We start from the raw sequence: 19,042 nt of genomic DNA on the forward strand, positions 1-19,042 counted from the left end.
GTTCTGTAAAGGAGGAAGGCATGTGTAGATGTAAAACAGAAAAACTTTTGTAACATCAAGGAAATATACCGACGTCGGTGGCCGAGTGGATTAGACGCAAGTCTAGTGTGCGAAAGGTTGTGAGTTCGATTCCGCGTGGAACCGAATTTTTCAACGGAAGGCTCTGGCGAGCGGGAGGTTGCTAATAGAGGAACCGCCTGTACCGGCATGGGTTTTCTGTGGTTTCCCCATGCTACTTCTATGTTCTATAGAAGTGCGAATGCGGTACAGTGTAGAATCCACAGCCGCATGCATAGGGTTGGATAGAGTGCCGAATGGGACCCGAAAAAGGGACTCCGAGGCCGTAAAAAAAAAATATATATATCAAGGAAATAAAGAATTGAATTGAATTGATTTGTAAATAAAGGTTTAAATCAAAGTTTTATTACACTGGTGGAAAAAATAGCATTGAACTCGATTTAAGGGGAAAGAATAATGAAATTTCAGATTTAACTGAAAATTCAAGGATATATCAATGGAATTTCACGGATATTCACGGTTTTTATTCATTTTTTCATAAAATTTTGAATTTTCAATTACAAAATTCCTAAAAATTTCAGCTAAAAATTCAATTATTAATTGTGATTTTGAATCCTCAACATCTTCTGAAAAAACTATACGAATGTAATAAATCTAATTGTATTTTAGAATATGAGAATGAAACTTCATTAAAAATTTTTCTACTGATTAATTTTTTTCAGTTTTTTACTTTTTCTGTTTATTTTTAACTTTTTGTTATTTGAATCAACAAAATATTTATTTACATTTAAAAAACAATTTATTTTATGTGAATAAAAATGCAAATGAAAGTTCAAATGGAACATTTATTACACTGTTAGAAAACAAATGAAAATTTAAAGATATATTTACCAGAATTCTCCCGATTTTATACATTTTCCTGGAATAATTAAACTGAAATTCACAGTTTCCATTGATTTTTTCCTAAACTTAATCATTTTCAGCGACAAAATTCCTTGAAATTCCAGTAAAAAAAAATTCAATTGTCTGTATTTTTATTTCAACTGCGGATTCATCTCCTCCTAACCAAATAGCACCGATTTATTTGAATCCAGCGAGAGGGAAACGAGTAAAACCTACTCAGAAACATGGAAACTTAACTTTGGTACAAATCGATCCGCCTCTTAGGACCCAACCCTTATTCGCACACTGAAATGTACACCACTTGGGTGTTACAAGCTCACTGCTGTGAACCAATGCCACGGTATATTCTACTCGATCTTGTCTGGTGGAAACTACGGAGCAACAACATACATTCTCCACTGGGAAATATCCGGGGTGTGACGACTATGTATATGTGTGTGGGTGAGTCTATGTTAGAGACGTTTACGGGAGTCTGATTTGCTGGCTGGGCTGTACCTTGCAAGTGCAGTCAAGTAGCTCAACTATTTACTTATACACCGTAAAAAGGCGTGAACGCTGGACGATATATTATCATTTAGTTATCTACCTTTAGATTTTAACGTTTTTCTTTTTTGACGAGCGATAAAAATCTCCACTGTATGGACACGGAATTTAATATTATTTTAAAAAAAGGAGAGACGAACTATTTCATGTAAAAAAACAAATGTTCTTCATTTGATGCTGCGATTTACTTTATGAGGAACAAAAAGATTTTAAAAAACTGTGTCTATGTTTTTAAACTTTAAAATGACAGTAAGTCCAGAGAAATGGTTTATTTGAATTAAATGAACATCACTGTTGGAAAAAAATTGAAATTTCGTGGACAGTTTAGTAGGAATATTCAGAAGAGTGACTTCGAATACGATTAAAGGGAGAAAAATCATGAAATTACAGATTTCTTAAATTTCAATGAAGTTCCCAATTTTTAAGCAGGAGGAAGACGAAAATTTGACAAATTAATTAAACATTTTGTAAAAACTTGAATATCAAGTATCAAATTACGCAGATTCTTCACTCAAGATATATCTTTAGAAAACACGTTTTTCTTACGATTCGTCCGATGTTTTTCATAGATAAAGTTTATAATATTCCTCAGCTATTGAAAAAAATGCTAACTAGCTGTACTACACAGTTTAGATAATAATAATGAAATGTGGGCACATGAGGCATAGGCCAAACGAAGGTCGTGGGTCGCCTTGAATTCGATTTTTCCATTTTATGAGAACGGTTCTTATGATGTTGTTAAAAAACGAATTCGTGGTAGATTGATAAATTCCGAATACGGTGAATCTTTAGTAAAATTGTATAGTACATAGTTGCTGCGATATTCAACTCTAAAATATAGAAGTTTCGACAGCATTTCTTATTTGATTCAAACAATGAATTAACGAATAATTTTTTATTGAATTCAAACAGTTATTGTTGCCTTCATCAACAACAAATGAGGATACACGGAGAGAATTAAATAGTTAAAATTATGATGGTCATAGTAAAGAATGCTATGGCAACATAGTAAAAGGGTTTTCAACGGACCTTACGTAGTAATCCTTACTATGTCACATTGTAGCACTTACTATGTTCCATAGTAATGCTTAATGCTTATTAATGCTTATGTCCCATGGTAATGAGTACTATGTTACATAGAAATGCCTGCCATGTCCATGGAAATGGTTACCATGGGAATGAAAAATGGTCCTATGAACATAGGAAGTATCTTTAAAGTAACCGGTTCAAATTCGCGATTGCCTCTTGGTACGTTCATAAACTCAAGGCACTTAAAGCTTAAATTCGTTAAAAAAATCAAACAAATTAAACTCATTATTTAAAATTTTCCTATTAAATTCTGCAATATTTTTGTTCGAAATTACTATATTTATTTGAATAACAAAGCTTCAGTAGTATAGAATAAATAGTGCACTCATTAGAAGTAGATAATAAATTAGAAATAACTAAATAATTTATTTGTTTCAAACAGAGAATTATTACACATCAATAAATTCTTTTCCTTCGCCATCTAAACAATGATTGCATTTCTAACTAATAAAGGCTTTATTTGTATGAAGAAAGCATTTGTTTACATTTATAAAACTATTCATTTGATATGAATAAAAATGCAACTGGAAATTTAATTTAGGTTTTAATGGGCTTCATTAGGAGCTCTCTAAAAAAATCCATTAGTTCATTCAAAAACATAATTTTCGTCATTCAGGCCCGTTAGGTAGCGCCTACTATAGCTGTCTTGAGGGAAGCTAAATGGCGTTTAACAGACCAGGTCCGTTAAACGAAGCACAGGTATGGTTAACTCGAGTTAGCAGCCCTAGGACAATAAAAACATACAGTTTCTAGATGGGCAACCCACAAAACCTTCGTAGGAATACAACATGAAGTGTGCGGTTATCGCTGTCACTTGCTTGAAAACTCGGCGGATCGTTCACCACTAATACGATGCGCCACCGTCATTGCCGATGACATCAGGAGTTGTTATTCCGTTGCTAGGGAGTCAGTCGTAACTTGAGGGTTATATTGTCAAAATATTAGTTTAATAAAGAGATTATATTCACTTTCTCGTTATATATCTATTTTGAATAGATTATATATATATTTCTATTAAAATGTGATGAAAAATTTGAGTATGTTGTGAGAAGAAGAGGAACGATGAAAAAGAAAAGTTGTAAACTGTAGATGTTCACACGTTGATTTTCTCATGAGAATAAATTTAGAAAAATGATTAATCCTTCTTTTTATTCTTTCAATTTGTTGCAATTTCCATTTCAGGAGGAGGAAGATTTCCATTCTCATCTAGATGTTTTTTGAATGTTTTTGACAGACTCCGTGAATTACAACTTTTGCATTCGTTCTTTCGAATCTCAATTTAGGATTTTGCATCTCTTTTTCTTCAATATTTTCTCTTCACTTGTCATTTCGTTTTTCTACAGTGGGGGGGGCTTCGCCCCCCCCAACCCCCCCCACCGGGGCCTGCGGCCCCTGGACCCCGCTTCTGCGCCCCCTCCCCTTCCCCTCCCCCTCACCTTCAACGGGCCTTCATGACAAAAAATAGTATGTGTCATACGGACCGTGACGTCGGTTTGCGATTCGTGTGAGTTAGCAGCACTCGGCAGTCGGTAAGACAGGACGAGGCGCGCCGAAGGCGCCTCGTGCTGCTAACTTCACACTCATCGCAAACCTCCGTCTACGGTCCTAATGACACAATATACTATTCTCTTTTCGTTGGTTCTTACAGTAAGAAAATTCTCGTTCGTGAATTAATGATATCTCTGTATCTAACATTGATCTACTCGTGTTTCATTCCTTGATGGTATTTAATTATTTAGAATAATTTCATTACGTGTTATAGGATATTAACGTAACATAGGGAGTTCTAAGCTCCCTAATAAATAAGCAAAATATCATTTGTAAGCTTTACTATGTTCCATAGTTTTACTATGTTAACATAGTAAGCGTTACTATGTTACATAGTTGAACTTAGTATGGTATAGTATTACTATGTCTATAGTACCAATTACCATTGAGGAGCTTACTATGTCCCATAGTAACTATTACGATGTTGCATGGTAGCCACTACTATATCAATAGTAATACTCACAAAACTTTGGTAACGTTTACTATGTGCGGATTTCAACATAGTAATTCTTACTATTTTATTTTCTCCGTGTGTGATTTCCATGGATGCACTTACTCCGCATTATGTTTTATTCAGAAATTATTAAAAAGCCAAAAATAAAAAAATTTTGCGTCATTACAACGACGATTTTCCCAGTATTTCCCGGGGATTGGCTGGAAATAAAGAAGACGCTAATATCATACTTAGTAATTCTTGGGGATGACAGACGCTTGATTACACCCCGGATGTGCAATTTATTACCTCCAGAGGTTCCGGAACGATGGATGAAGAGAGAAAGAGAGAGAGAAGAAAAAACATCCGTCTTGCATTAGAAAAATCTCAACTTTTCACCTGCCACTGAAAAATCTTGACTTTCATTTGCCACTTCCTCCTTATTCCACTTCCTGACTACTTCTACTTCTTACGGTCTCGCCTCGGCTTTATTTGATTTCAGCCAGCTTGAAAATCTCGGCCGTTCCCCGGAGTCTCACCCGCCGTGAGAGACCAGAATCGCACATATACCTTTTTCTAAAATAAGCTGTAGAGGTAAGAGGTATAATGGGGAGAAGTGGCGAGATATCGATTAGATTCCCTCCACCTTCTCACGGTCTACGATATTTAGGAGGAGAAATAGGAAATTATGGCAGCGAGAGTTGCGGATTCACGGGAAACCGTTGGAAACGTATGAAACTCATTCTAGCTCAGTGGAGGATGAGGGCAATGCGGAATTGAATAAAATGTTCATCCAGATGGAGGAGCAGGAGATTTCGATGATTCGTGGGAAACAGTGGGTAACAATTTAGTGAATAGGATATTGTCTTCCGGGGAAGCATCGATGGGAGGATAAAAATAAGGTGATGGGGCTATTCTACTTGTTGTGACGACATTTTTTATTATTACTACACTGAGAGAAAAATCTGAAGTTCGATTTACAAGAAGAAAATAGTTGAGGCAGTTTGGTGAACGATACGATTTTTTTTTGTATGCGGCACATAACATTATAGTAACTTCACAAGTGTAATTTTTGCAAATCAAAATGCAGTTAAACTAACCAAAGTTCAAAAGTAACCACGACAAATCTATCGTGAGTAGAACTATAAAATAGTTGCAATGACTACATTCCATTGTAGTAATTGCTCCTCCGGCCATAGTTACCGTAACCCATGAAAAATTGTTGAGGACTTTTTGACTATAATTCGATGGTGATGGAATATAGTCAGAAGAATCATATTTTTCTCGCGTTGATCCTCTTCATTATGCCCTTTTTCCTGTCCGATTCGGTGCGATCGATGAGAATCAATTCTCTGTGGAACGAATGTATTTATCCGAAAGACATATAAATATCTCACGAGAACGATTATTATTACGATTATCATGTTTTGGTGGAGATTTTCCGGTTGTCCAAAAATAAATTGATTCAACACGACAAAAGATCTCTTCAGGGGAACATATAATTTTCCGACAGAACAAATTTTTTTCCGACAGAACTGATTTTTTTCCTCAGTGCAATATTATATTATCTACTAGGGGGCTGCACCCTCGGCTCGCTCCGCTCGCCAACCCTCATATGACCCCTGCATTACCACCATAACCTTATTCTGATCCTTGTGACCCTTAGTTTCTGACCCCCATAATTCTTATTTGGACCCTTACTGTGACCCTTGCAATCCTTAATTTGATCCTTGTGACCTTTTACTTAGACCCTTAATATGACCCTTGTTACCCTTATTTGGACCCTTAATTTGGCTCTTGTGACCCTTATTCTGTCCCTCATGGTCCTTAAACTGACACTTGTGACCCCTTTTTTTTTACATTAAAGGAGGGAATTTAGATAGCATTCCACATCTTTGTGACGTCATAGGAAATGATTGGGAACAGGAAATATCGTTGAGGGCGCGGTTTTTTGCCAATATGGCCGTCAAAGAGGTATACAAACACGCGCTCACACAAGCCCCCATTTGCTTGTGTATCGTAGATGTGCACCCTTAACGCAGACATTCATAGAGGGCGTCTTGTTATTAAGCGTCCCCAATTGGATGGGATTTGGATGAGGTAGGAGGGGAACCGGGATTATTCTCAATATGGATAAGCAGAAAATTTTTACTGAAAAAAATGGATAGTCCAGACCGGGGTTTGAAGCCAGAACCTTCCGATTATGCATCAAGTGCTCTCCCAACTGAGCTATCCGGCTCCTAGCTACCTTCACCGTCATGACCCTTATTCTGACCCTTATAACACTGGGGTCTTAATTTCGAGTAGCAAATTTTCATCACCAGAAGTCGATTTGGATTTTTATAATGTAGAGAGATAATCATTTCACTTACAGTATTATTGAAAGTCTTATTATTTCTGTTATCACTAATGGATTCAAAAAACACGCACACCCGAAGAAAACTTGACTCAAGTAAAATCAAGGGGCACAACGGTATGGAACTCACCCAGCAGTTTCGAATTTTCCTGAGATTCTTCAGTTCATCGAAAAAGCGATACGAGCAAACAAAACCGAGAATGATCGGATATCCGTTCTCTCTTTCTGGTTGCTTGAAACTTTTGCCTTCGGGGTCGAGAGAGTACTGGCATGCTCGGGCCAATTCACTGGGCTTTTGGTCTTGGTCTCCTTTAGCAAAATCAGGACAGAACACTCGAGATGAGGCTTGCTGAACTGTCGAGAGGTGTGTCCTCCAAGAAACTCTCTGAAGAAATTTCAAAGATTCCTCAAGTACATAAGAAAAGATTCACTCTAATCCCCTCAATCATCCACAGAGAATAAAATAAATCGAGAATGCATTATTCGCTAATCCATTTCGCTTTAGCCAAACGAATCACCAATCGGGGGATAAATTTTTATGAAAAATGCAGTAAAAGAAAATTCCCTCTAATGTTGAACTTGATTTAAAGAGAAAGGAAAGTTTTAACTGTAGAGTGAATTTTTCGGAATAATGTGGAAAAGGTGAAGATAAAGGGGCAGTAACTGGGTAGAGTGTGTGGTGTGGGTTTGGCTTCAAGCCTAAAAAGTTTTCTCACCACATTTCACGTATCCCCAGCATCCCCTTTCTCCACATCCCTGGCTCTCCTCCGTGACTAAACTAAACGAGTATCGATCGTTTACTGTGTGGCTTAGTCTTGGTGTTACCCAGCCGTATACAAATACAAACACACACGTGTCTTGGTTTATTCATTCTCGGGTGGGTTTCACCGATTGTGCAAACAATTCTTCGGAAGTTTGGAAGAGGCTTCGAGGTTGCGCATTTGTGGGGATCATTTTGAATCGGAGCACAATAATGACGATTAGGGGGAATAAACGACGATAAAGACTTGATGGTGCGGATACCACGAATTATCATGATAGAAAATCATCTTAATATAATTGTCATTTTTTATGTTTTGAAAGATAGAACCCGTGTAGAAAAATTTCTGTCTTTAGAAGGTCTTCTAGAAATCTTGGGAAGAATCTTCGAAAGATTATGTAGAAGATCTGCTTGGTGACCCAAAAAGATTCTTCAGAAGACAAAATCTTCTAAAGACAATTTTAATTTTCGATCCATACTCCTTTGATCCTTACTTTTTTGACGCTCAAATTACTAAACCCTTAAAATTTTGTCTTCTGAAGAATCTTTTTGGGTCACCAAGCAGATCTTCTACATAATCTTTCGAAGATTCTTCCCAAGATTTCTAGAAGACCTTCTAAAGACAGAAATTTTTCTACACGTGAAGAAATTATGAAAAATCAAATTATTGAAAAATATTTAATTTCATCTTATCTGAAAAATATATCATCTTATATTATCTTTCATATGTATCGTTTTCCAGATAAAGTAAGATAAGATACAATAAGGGAAGGTATTTTTAGAACATTGGAATTTAATCAGTCAAAATGATTTTGAGATATATTTTCCAAAGATATCTTAATAAAATCCATCTCATGCTATCTTGCTACCCTTTAATCTTACTTATTTTATCTTATCTATTTATCTACAAGTTGAGATCAGACGAGATTTTTTAAAAGATATTTGTGAAAAAGATCTCATCTTGTGTAATCGTGAAAAAATATATCTTATATGCTAAGATACGATAAAATAAGGTACGATGAGGCGAGATAATTTTCAATCACGTAAATTTAACTGATTTTGCGAATATCTTTCATAGATATTTCAATAAAATACATCTCATGTTGTCTTGCTACTCTTCAGTCTTGTCAAGGTCACACTATTCCCCCCTCTTGCCACATTGGACGATTATTCAAGAGACTATCTAAATACGTATTTAAATATTAACTGAAAAAGATTATATTTATTTTAAAAATGATGTAAGATGAAATAATTTTTTAAACATATCTGCGAAAAAATATCTTTCATCTACACAAAATAAGATGAGATGTGATAATATCAAATAAGGTGGGGCGAGATATTTTTCAACCACCTGAATTCAAATAATATTGACATATATTTTTCACAGTTATCTAAATAAAATACATCTCACGTTATCTTGTTACCTTTTAATCCTGTGAAGGTCACCCTATTTCCGCTCTTGACACATAAAACGAAGATTTAAGAGTAGACAAATGGAATCTGAATTCCCCAAGCATGGGGATTTGAAAACCTCGCCCCCCCCCCCCCCAGATATCAAATAATCTGGGCTAGCCGGCTGGTTTGCCATAACATTCGCTATTGCCCGTTGAAGCTGATCTGACTCTTGTACGTGACGTATAACGTAAGCTACACGCGTATAGTTCGACACTCCCTCCTACGTCGCCAAGTGTTGCGTGGGGTTGAAACTGAGCCGTTATGCTGAACCGCAGGGATATGATATTACGAATAGACGTTTGTAGTCAGCGCGTACGTGATACTATAAAGTGACGGAAATATCTGAGAATATCGTGCACACATATGCTATTAAATGAATTTATATCTCTCTTCANCCCCCCCCCCCCCAAGATATCAAATAATCTGGGCTAGCCGGCTGGTTTGCCATAACATTCGCTATTGCCCGTTGAAGCTGATCTGACTCTTGTACGTGACGTATAACGTAAGCTACACGCGTATAGTTCGACACTCCCTCCTACGTCGCCAAGTGTTGCGTGGGGTTGAAACTGAGCCGTTATGCTGAACCGCAGGGATATGATATTACGAATAGACGTTTGTAGTCAGCGCGTACGTGATACTATAAAGTGACGGAAATATCTGAGAATATCGTGCACACATATGCTATTAAATGAATTTATATCTCTCTTCATTGCTTTTTCCACGCGCAATAACAAACCTTGAGAGTATATGAGAATTTTGGGGATGTTTGTGTGTCGGCGGTTCGATTTTATGACTGTGGATTACTCCAAACTAACATCTTCATCTCACGAAGAAAATTTCATAGGAATTCACAATTTTATGGACCAATCCATAGATATACGGATTTCAGTTCAATTATTCTATAAAAATTGATGAATTTTGATAAAAATTAACGTCAATATAATTTACTTTGTAATTTTTTTTTACAGATAATATCTGTTAAAACAGATTTCAATTGATTCCTTCTTGTTTACTAAATTTAATAAATTATATGAATGTTTTAATTTTTTTTTTTTAATGTAAATTGATTTTATGAAAATATTTTGTAACCATTTTTGGTCTAGCCTGTTAGGTCTCTTATAAATAAATAACGAGCAAAAACAAGACCCTATTATAAAATTCATTGGAAAAATCTCATCTGTGAATATAGACTGATTATCTGCGAGCAATTCCCCTTCACCAGAATTAATTACTCGATTAAAAAACTCCGTCATCTCTACATGAAGAATGAAATTTTATGATAATACAATTCAGCTTTCAATACATCCTACAGATTTAACCCTGCGATAAGGGATTATTTTCATATTGCAGCTATCAGATTATGGTTTGAGAAGAAATGAAAGGAAATTTATCGTAGTATCTTGAACTGAATATAAAATGAGGATTGGAATATTCCGGAACACGTTTGCAACAACGCTCGTTATCGATATCCCTCGGGAAAATAATTTTCCAGATGTATCTCCTCATCCCACCCTCTGTTCACATAACGCAAGCACAATTTATGTAATAAATCAATACTATCAACTGTGCATCCCCTTGCCGTCGGGGGGGAGTAATTACACACATTTTTTACGAAAAAGATAATCGAAGAGTGGAATAAAAACAAAGGGAGTGTCGGGGTTTTTTTAATTATATTCTGCTCCTGTCAATGACAATTTTGTCGAAATTTCGCACCAAATTTTATATTACATTTTTGGGTGATGTTTGAACAATTTTCCTTAGACATTTTAATTTGATATAGATTAAAATCTTTATTTATTTAAAAATTTTCCATTGTTTTCATTTCATGCAATAAATAACTTCTTCATTCCAAATGAAGTTCAAGTTTAAATGAATTCATTTATAAAAAAAAAAATTCCTAGATCCTAATAAAAACTTCATCTGGAATAAATCAATTATGTCAATGCAATCAATAGCATTTCATTGAAATAAATAGAACAATTCCAACTAAAGAATCTTATTCGATTAAAATTAAAATGTCTTTTGAAAAAAGTCTCAACATCATTCAATAAAATTTGGAGTTATTATTCGAAGATGGCAGGTTATTTTCTTATATTTAATTATGGTCAGAAAATTAGTAATAAGTGTTTCTAATTAAAAGAAATGTTTCAAATGAAAAATGAATAATTTTATTATATTTTACTTTGAAAAAACTATGCATTTGAAGTGCATAAAAGCGTGAATGAAAATTAAGTTTAAATTTAAATTAATCCATTCATTTTTTAATTTATAATAAAATGTTTCCTTAATGCAAATCAAAAATTCATTTGGAATAAATAAATGATTTACTTCATACAATTAATAGAATATCATTGGCACACAGAAAAATTTCACGCAAATAATCTTATTTGATTAAACTTACTGTCGTATGAAAAATCGTCTAAACATTTTTCATTCTCATTTTCATTCATTTTTTATTTTTTAAAAATTGGAAAATTTATTTACATTGACAAAACAATTCATGTGAAGTAAATGCAAACGTGAATAAAACTGAAGTTTAAGTTTGAATAAATGAATTTATATTTCCTAAAAATATATGATGCAAAACCGGAATTTGTGAATTCCTCTCATTTCCTCAGGTCACAACCGAGACATCTGTTACTAATTTTCCCAGCAGAGTTTAATATTGAAAAAAATAATCTGCAAGGTTTGGTAAGGGATACACGGTGGAAAATTAAAGTGGAGTGAGAGGGCATTGTACATGCTAAACTCGTGGTGGCACCGACAGCTCTGACCCATCTGCATGAGGGTAAAGTGAGGAAAATCCATATGGAGCGGTGGGAGTGAGATAGCCTCATGCAGATAGAGGGTGAGGTCCGATTATTATAAGGAACGGAAAACAAACTTTGATATGTAGTTGTGAACACTCCAGCCCACTAAGTGGAATTAATACTTACGGTTAACTTCCGACAAGTGAGCCTTTGGAACACGCGCTCCACGTATACTAAGCAGAGCCGACTTAATCATCCACGAGGATTCGACGATGTGGTTTACCCGAGTCACGCGGTATTCCCAGAAATGTCATGTGTACAGAACTAACTGTATTCCATATAAATTATACATATTGTGAAATTAATGTAGTCACGCGATCATTTTTCTTGTTTGAATTATTAACACGAGTTTAATCAAATAGATGTTGGAAAAACTTTTTGCCGGGCCAGCTTTAAATCCCAATATCTCCGGACCGAATGATGAAATTGGAACGAGTTACAGCTCATTTTAAGGCTAAAAAAATACCTTGAAAATGAAAACAAAATCGATTCTAAAACTACCTCAGAAAAACTTTTTGCCGAACAGTCTTTGGATTCCGAAAATCATGTGACTGGATGATGAAATTGGGGCGAGTCACATCTTATTTTGAAGCTTGAAAAAATACTTTGAAAATAAAAAAAAATCTGGAAATTCCACTCTGCTGTTCTCGAGATATTGAACATTTAAAAAATTCGATTTTTCCCCACGGCAGTACAATAAATTGGAAGGGAAAGCGAACTCTACACCAAGACAGCCATGATCGGTTTTGGGGTAGTGGCTAATCCCCGAGGAACTAACGTTACGAGACACGCTTGTAATCGTTAATCCCCTAGGAGAATATACCCCCCCGAAAGCGCATTTTCCTCGTGGCATGAATGTCCATCTATTCTCGGGGAGTGACTATATAGTCGGGTCACTGTATTCGGGGATGTATACAGTGGCAATTGTACACTTGTCCACTGTAATCCTCGACGACATTCTCATAAATTACGGGAAAGGTTGCATGAACCCGTTTGTTTCATTGTTATTATATATTTTCGTTTTTGTGCGACACAGCAACTGGTTTTTTTTCCTTGGGTGGAAGGTACTAAATCGAATTTTGTTATTGCACGTGTAGAATCGAGAAACTTTCTACTGAAAGAAAAACGAATAAATTGTCAAACAAGTCTTGTTTGAACCGAAAAAATCGCAAATTAAAAATGACTAAAAAATAAACTGTTTGATGTCAGTAAAAAAAAGGAATTGGAAGTAGTAAAGGCCCGTGAATGGTCAGCCGCTCAGTACTAGTGCCAGTGTTTTGATTTCGTCACATCACAGCAATTTTTTAATTGAATCTTTTTCATTATTCTTTGTATTCCAATATTTCTCCACGAATATTTATTGATTCTTATTAATTGTCATGAGCTTTTATTAGTTATTAATTAATCATTGCGTTCTCAGTTAGAAATTGTTTGAAATTTTGGAAAAATCTGACTGAAATATTGTTATTTGAAAAATCCAAAGAGTATTGCTTCAACTATTGACAAATATTTCAACATTGTGTAGAGCAACGGTTGTAGAGCAATCGATCACATCATAGCAATTTTATATATTTATATTTTTTTTTCAAGTATTCTTCGTATTTTTATTTTTTTCCGTTGTTAATTATCGAGTCTTTATTAACTGTCATTAGTTTTTTAAATTATTAATTAATCATTGCGACTGCAATTTGAAATTATTTGAAATTTCGAAAAAATCTCGGCCTTTTGAAGAATCTCCATCTCCACAAAAACCATAACATGCGGAAAGTGGAAGGAGTTAAGACGTACGTATGATCAGGCATCCTGTTTTTTTATATTTTTCAATTATTTTTTATACCTTCATATTTTTCCATAATAAATTATCAATTATTTATTAATTATTATGAATTTCGATTAACTGTAAATCAATCATTGCGCCTGAAATTTGTAATGGTTCGACATTCTGGAAAAATTTCAGTCTTTTGAAATTTCTAAATTCCCACAACACTGGGGAAACGAAAAATCTGACCCGACTATTTTCATTTGAAAAATTCCGAAGCAGTACTGGTTTAACTATTGACAAATATTTCAACATTTTCCGGAAAGTGGAAGTAGTGAAGACCTATGTGTGGTCATACGTTCGATTCTAGTGCCAATGTTTGAAGATTTCATCACACTATAGCTATTTTTTCATATTTTTCCATGGTTAATTAGTAGTTATTTATTTATTCATTAATCCAGATGTATACTCTTACGGTTTTTACATGCCGCGTGATTAATTATTAATTATTTATTAATTATCATGAATTTCGTTCAATCATAAATCAATCATTGCGTCGGCAATTTTAAGTGGTCAAACATTCTCATTTGAAAAATTGCAAAGAATGTTGATTTAATTATTCATAACTATTTCAACATTTTGCGGAAATTGGAAGTAGTGAACACCTGTGTGTGGTCAGACGTCCGGTTCTAGTGCCAGTGTTTGATGATTTCGTAACACTTTATTTTGTGACAATTAATTATGAGTTAGTTATTTTTTTATTTGTCCAAATGTATACCCCCTCAGATTTTTATATTTCACATGATTATTCATTAACAATCATGAGTTTCAATCAATTTTAAATTAATCATTGCGCCGCCAATTCGTAATGGTCTAAAATTTTGGAAAAATCTCAGTCTTTTGAAAAACTGGGAAAATGAAAAATCTTACCCGAATATGTTCATTTGAAAAATTGCAAAGAGTGTTGGGTCAACTATTCATAAATATTTCAACATTTTGCAGAAATTGGAAGTAGTGGAAACCTGTGTGTGATCAGTCGTTCAATTCTAGTGCCAGTGTTTGACGATTTCGTGACACTTTATTTCGTGACAATTAATTATCAGTTATTTATCGATTTATTAGCCCAAATGTATACTCTTTCAAATTTTTACATTTCGCATGATTAGTTATTAACTAGATAGGTGCGCGTGCTTTCGCACGCGCTTATTTTTTTGATGTGAAAATGAAGAAATCAAATTTATTAAACTTCATATACTCATAGATGTTTTATAAATATTGATAATGACTTGAAGAGAATTAAGAGAATGAAGAGAATTAAGAGACTGAAAAGAATGAAGAGTGAAGCATCAATGAATAATTTTTAATCTTCGATTAATTCTTTTTTGTTTACTTGTAAAAATAATCTGATTAAAATCTGTAATTGTTGAAAAATCAGGGGAGGGTTATGAATTGATTTCCTAGAAAGATGAAAAAATTTCTTGAATACTTCGGACACTTTCACAGTTTTCCAGATAACCGTAGATCACAGGTTTTTCTCGAATTATTTGGGAAACCGAAGAATTTTCGTGAATTTTGTAGAGTTTAGAATTTATGTATGAAAATCTGAGAAGCAAGAATTGATCATTTTGGCGTGTGATAAAGATGAAAAAATTAAAATTTGGGAAGTGAAGAATAATTTGTGAGTTGAAAAAATTTAGAAATACTATGTTCTTTTTTCTCATGATCACCAATTAGGCAATTTAGATATGTTTTGATATAAAGATCAACTTCACACATGAAAAAATGAAAAATATGACGCAGAACAAATTTTTGGCATTTGAAGAATTTGAAAATACCGGGGATTTTTATCAGCGCCTACTTCACGTGACTCATTGACCAACCAGAATTGAGGATTAGCGGTCAGGCAGATTCGAGATATTTCGATATAAAACAACTTCACGTTTCTTTCATCTTTAGCAAAATATAGGATTATCAAAAGTTTCAATTTATTATAAATCAATCATTTCGTCTGCAAGTTAGAATAGTTTGAAATGTTCGAAAAATATCAGCATTTTGAAGTATCTGAATTCCTCACAAAAACTGGGAAAACGAAAAACAAATTTAACCCAAATACTTTTGAAAAATTCAATGAGTATTGGATTGAACTATTGACTGTTGGCTGTAAAAAAAGCAATTACCTAAAATCTGCCAATGAGAGGGGGGGGGGGGGGATTGCATATATCCACGCCTAGGAAATTAAAAATTGAAATGAACTATAAATTTTCGCTGGATTTGCCGCGAAATGAAGGCGTGAGTATCAAAGCGGGAAAGGATGAAAAGGGCTTAGAGGATATTGCTACTATCCCCGACGGAAATATCGAGTGAGTGAGGAAATTGTGTCAGTGACCACAAGAGCCAGGACTCCACACGTTTCCCAAATCTACTATTACCTCTTTTCTCATCTGTTCGTTCAGCAGTGAATGCATTCCGGGGTTTTCGATTTAGCGTTGAGGGAATTCATCGACATTTTTTTGGAGACTATGACAACTATTTCAATTGATTGTTACTACTGTTTTTATGCATCAATTTTCTGGATCTCATTGAGAATTATTTTAATATAAAATATTTTCTCCCGAAATATTTTCCGCCTCTTTCTTTATTTGAGGAAATTAATGGAGTTGAATAATCAATTGATTAATACGTGGGAATGTTGTTGCTATGTGGATGAATGTTTATTCATCCAAGTTTTAACAATCTTTCATTTTCTACCTGACTCTCTCCATTTCCTTCACAGATTAAAATAGAAAAAAGCATTTCCTCTTTCTTCAATGCCTCTTTATTTAAATAATCACCTAAATTGTCAACTTATCGTTTATCGTCATATTCAGGTGGCGTACACTGATAGACAAAATTATTTTTATTGAGATGTTTCTTTCTTGCAACAAGTAATACATACTTGAACCAATTTCAAAAAATTTCCAACTTCAAAGTTAACCCATTCTACAATTTTCCAACTTTCCCTTTTTTTTAATTGCAAAATTCGAAAATTTTATTTAAAAAACTCCACAATCACTGAGGCGATTTTACTCAAAATCCAATGAGAATCAAGTTATGTGGAGACGCATCGATTACTCAAAATTAATTTCAATCCCATCGTTACCTTAGGTAAAATGCGAATGAAGTAATTTTTCTAAGTGAATGCAATGAATTTTGAAGAGATTGTCATTCCTTCACATGTTTTATGCAAATAACTAAGAAACTGCTGAGGCAATCGTCCCCATATACTCATCGGTTTGAAGTTTTTTTTAACACTCATAGATTGAAAAAATGATAATAATCACATAATTTCTCGGCATAAAATCTTTGAATTTTTGTCATTTTCACACATATTTCATGCGAATAACTAATAAACCACTGACACGGTCACCTTCATACACTGATGACTCCTAAGTTACATCACAACGCATCGAGTGAAATAAAAAAAAATGAGAATGATAAGATTTCTTCGGATAGAATCATTGAATTTTCACGAAATCGTCACTTTCTACATGTTTTATGCGAATAACTAACCAACCGCTGAGACGATCTTCTTCATACACTGAACATCCCCGAGTTACATCAACACGCATCGATTGCAATAAAAAAAATGCGAATGACATCATTTCTCCGGATGAAATCATTGAATTTCCAAGAAATCGTCATTTTTTCACATGTTTTATGCGAATAACTGACAAACCGCTGAGGCGTGAATATCAATTATTTCTTCTTGAGATATACGTTTACTTGAATCAAATAAAACAGTCCTTCGCGTCAAGTCACATATATTCACCACAAAAATGGAAAAGCTCTGTTTTAACCTAATATAATCTCCAGTCGTTAAATTTTCTGCTTTCATGAATTGATCAAAAATTTGCACCTAGGAGATGATTACATTGAGGAATGAATTACATGTTGTTTTCTCGAATGAAGCCGATATGTAAATTGAGCTTTCACATCACATTGAACGAAATTTGTGCTATCCAAGTTTGTGTTGAATTGCCGTAATCTGTGATTCTGTTATTGTAAACTAATGCGATTTTTTTAAATCAAGAAATATAAACTTCTTTGAACTCAACGATATCTTACTACAATGTCAAAGCTTTTTCCGCGTAACAATATTCATCCTGAATCGATATATTAAATGCTCACTTGAAGTATAATTTACTTGGAACAACGTATGATCGTGTTGATTGAGATAACAACGTATTTAGTCATGAGAATAATTTTTATTTTTGAGTAGACTAACGAATTTCTGGAGTTGGCAAACTTTTGGCTAGAACGAAATCAAATACTCTCATTATTGCAATAAGTAAGAGGAACTTCAATTCTGGACAAGTTCGATTTCTCCCAATCAAATGTATCTCAAGAAGAGATAACTGGCATTCACTGTGAAAAGCTTTCGGTTGTTTATTTGAAAATGAACAACCAAATGATAGTTGATTCAAATGAAATTCTCTTGATAAAATGAATTGTTTCAGTCCGTGTAAGAATGCTTGATGGTATTTTGACAGGCATTAAATAAAATATCGAAATAATTTGTTACAAATAAATGGATAGTACTCACATATAACCACGAGATGTGCATTAGCTCGAATGGCTTTGCTCTTCCCATAGGGGCCAACTTGACACTGATATTCCCCATCGTCAGTCAATGAAGCATCAGTGATAGTTAAATTATAAACCCCATATGCCTGATCACCCTTTAACCTCAGCCTTGGATAGCCGACAATGCTGCCCCCTACAAAATATAAATTGCGGTTTAATGAAACTGTCTTCGCATATTCTGATAGAATAATTCATTCACTGTCAATATTTTGTATTAATTTTTATTATCAATTTTATTAATTTTAAAGCTTTTCTTCTTGTTTCAATGCCTCGTAATTTAAATAATCCATCTGAATTGTCAAGTTATCATTTATCGTCATATTCAGGTGGATCAAGAATGCTTGATAATATTTTGGCAATCATTAAGGGCAGACTACTATAAGTTTTAAAAGTCGTCAACTATTGGAGTGAGATTTCTCATGCACTGAAGATCGATTATATATGTCTAAAAACAAATAATTAGTGCAAGAATAGTACATTACGTAACTAGTGCGGAAAGCAGGCGGTTACTCACGAGGGCGGCGCAGCCGCCCGAGTGATACCGCCTGCTGTCCGCACGTGTTGCGTATACTATTTTATATGATAAGTGCGTGATGAAGTTTGGAGGTGGAGGGGGGGGGGCGAGTGGGGGGCTTCGCTCCCTGGACCCCCTTTTCTCGTGGGGGGCTTTATCTGCTTCGAAAATCACGAAAAAGGGGGTCCAGGGGGCGAAGCCCCCGTTGGGGGGGGGTTCGCCCCCCCCCCC

General features: G+C 34.6%; 1 protein-coding gene across 1 annotated transcript in view; it reads right to left on the bottom strand.

Annotated features, from left to right (window-relative positions):
• LOC107040433 (nephrin) overlaps nucleotides 1–19,042 on the bottom strand; it is a 290,643-nt gene that overhangs the window by 33,985 nt on the left and 237,616 nt on the right. Inside the window, exon 3 of the mRNA XM_029126266.1 lies at nucleotides 18,257–18,430. Coding sequence (XP_028982099.1) covers nucleotides 18,257–18,430 — 174 coding nt within the window. The remainder of the gene's footprint in view (nucleotides 1–18,256; nucleotides 18,431–19,042) is intronic.

This window comes from Diachasma alloeum, unplaced genomic scaffold (genome assembly GCF_001412515.2).
Source record: "Diachasma alloeum isolate Michigan unplaced genomic scaffold, Dall2.0 Dall_scaffold_00335, whole genome shotgun sequence".
Lineage (NCBI taxonomy): Eukaryota > Metazoa > Arthropoda > Insecta > Hymenoptera > Braconidae > Diachasma > Diachasma alloeum.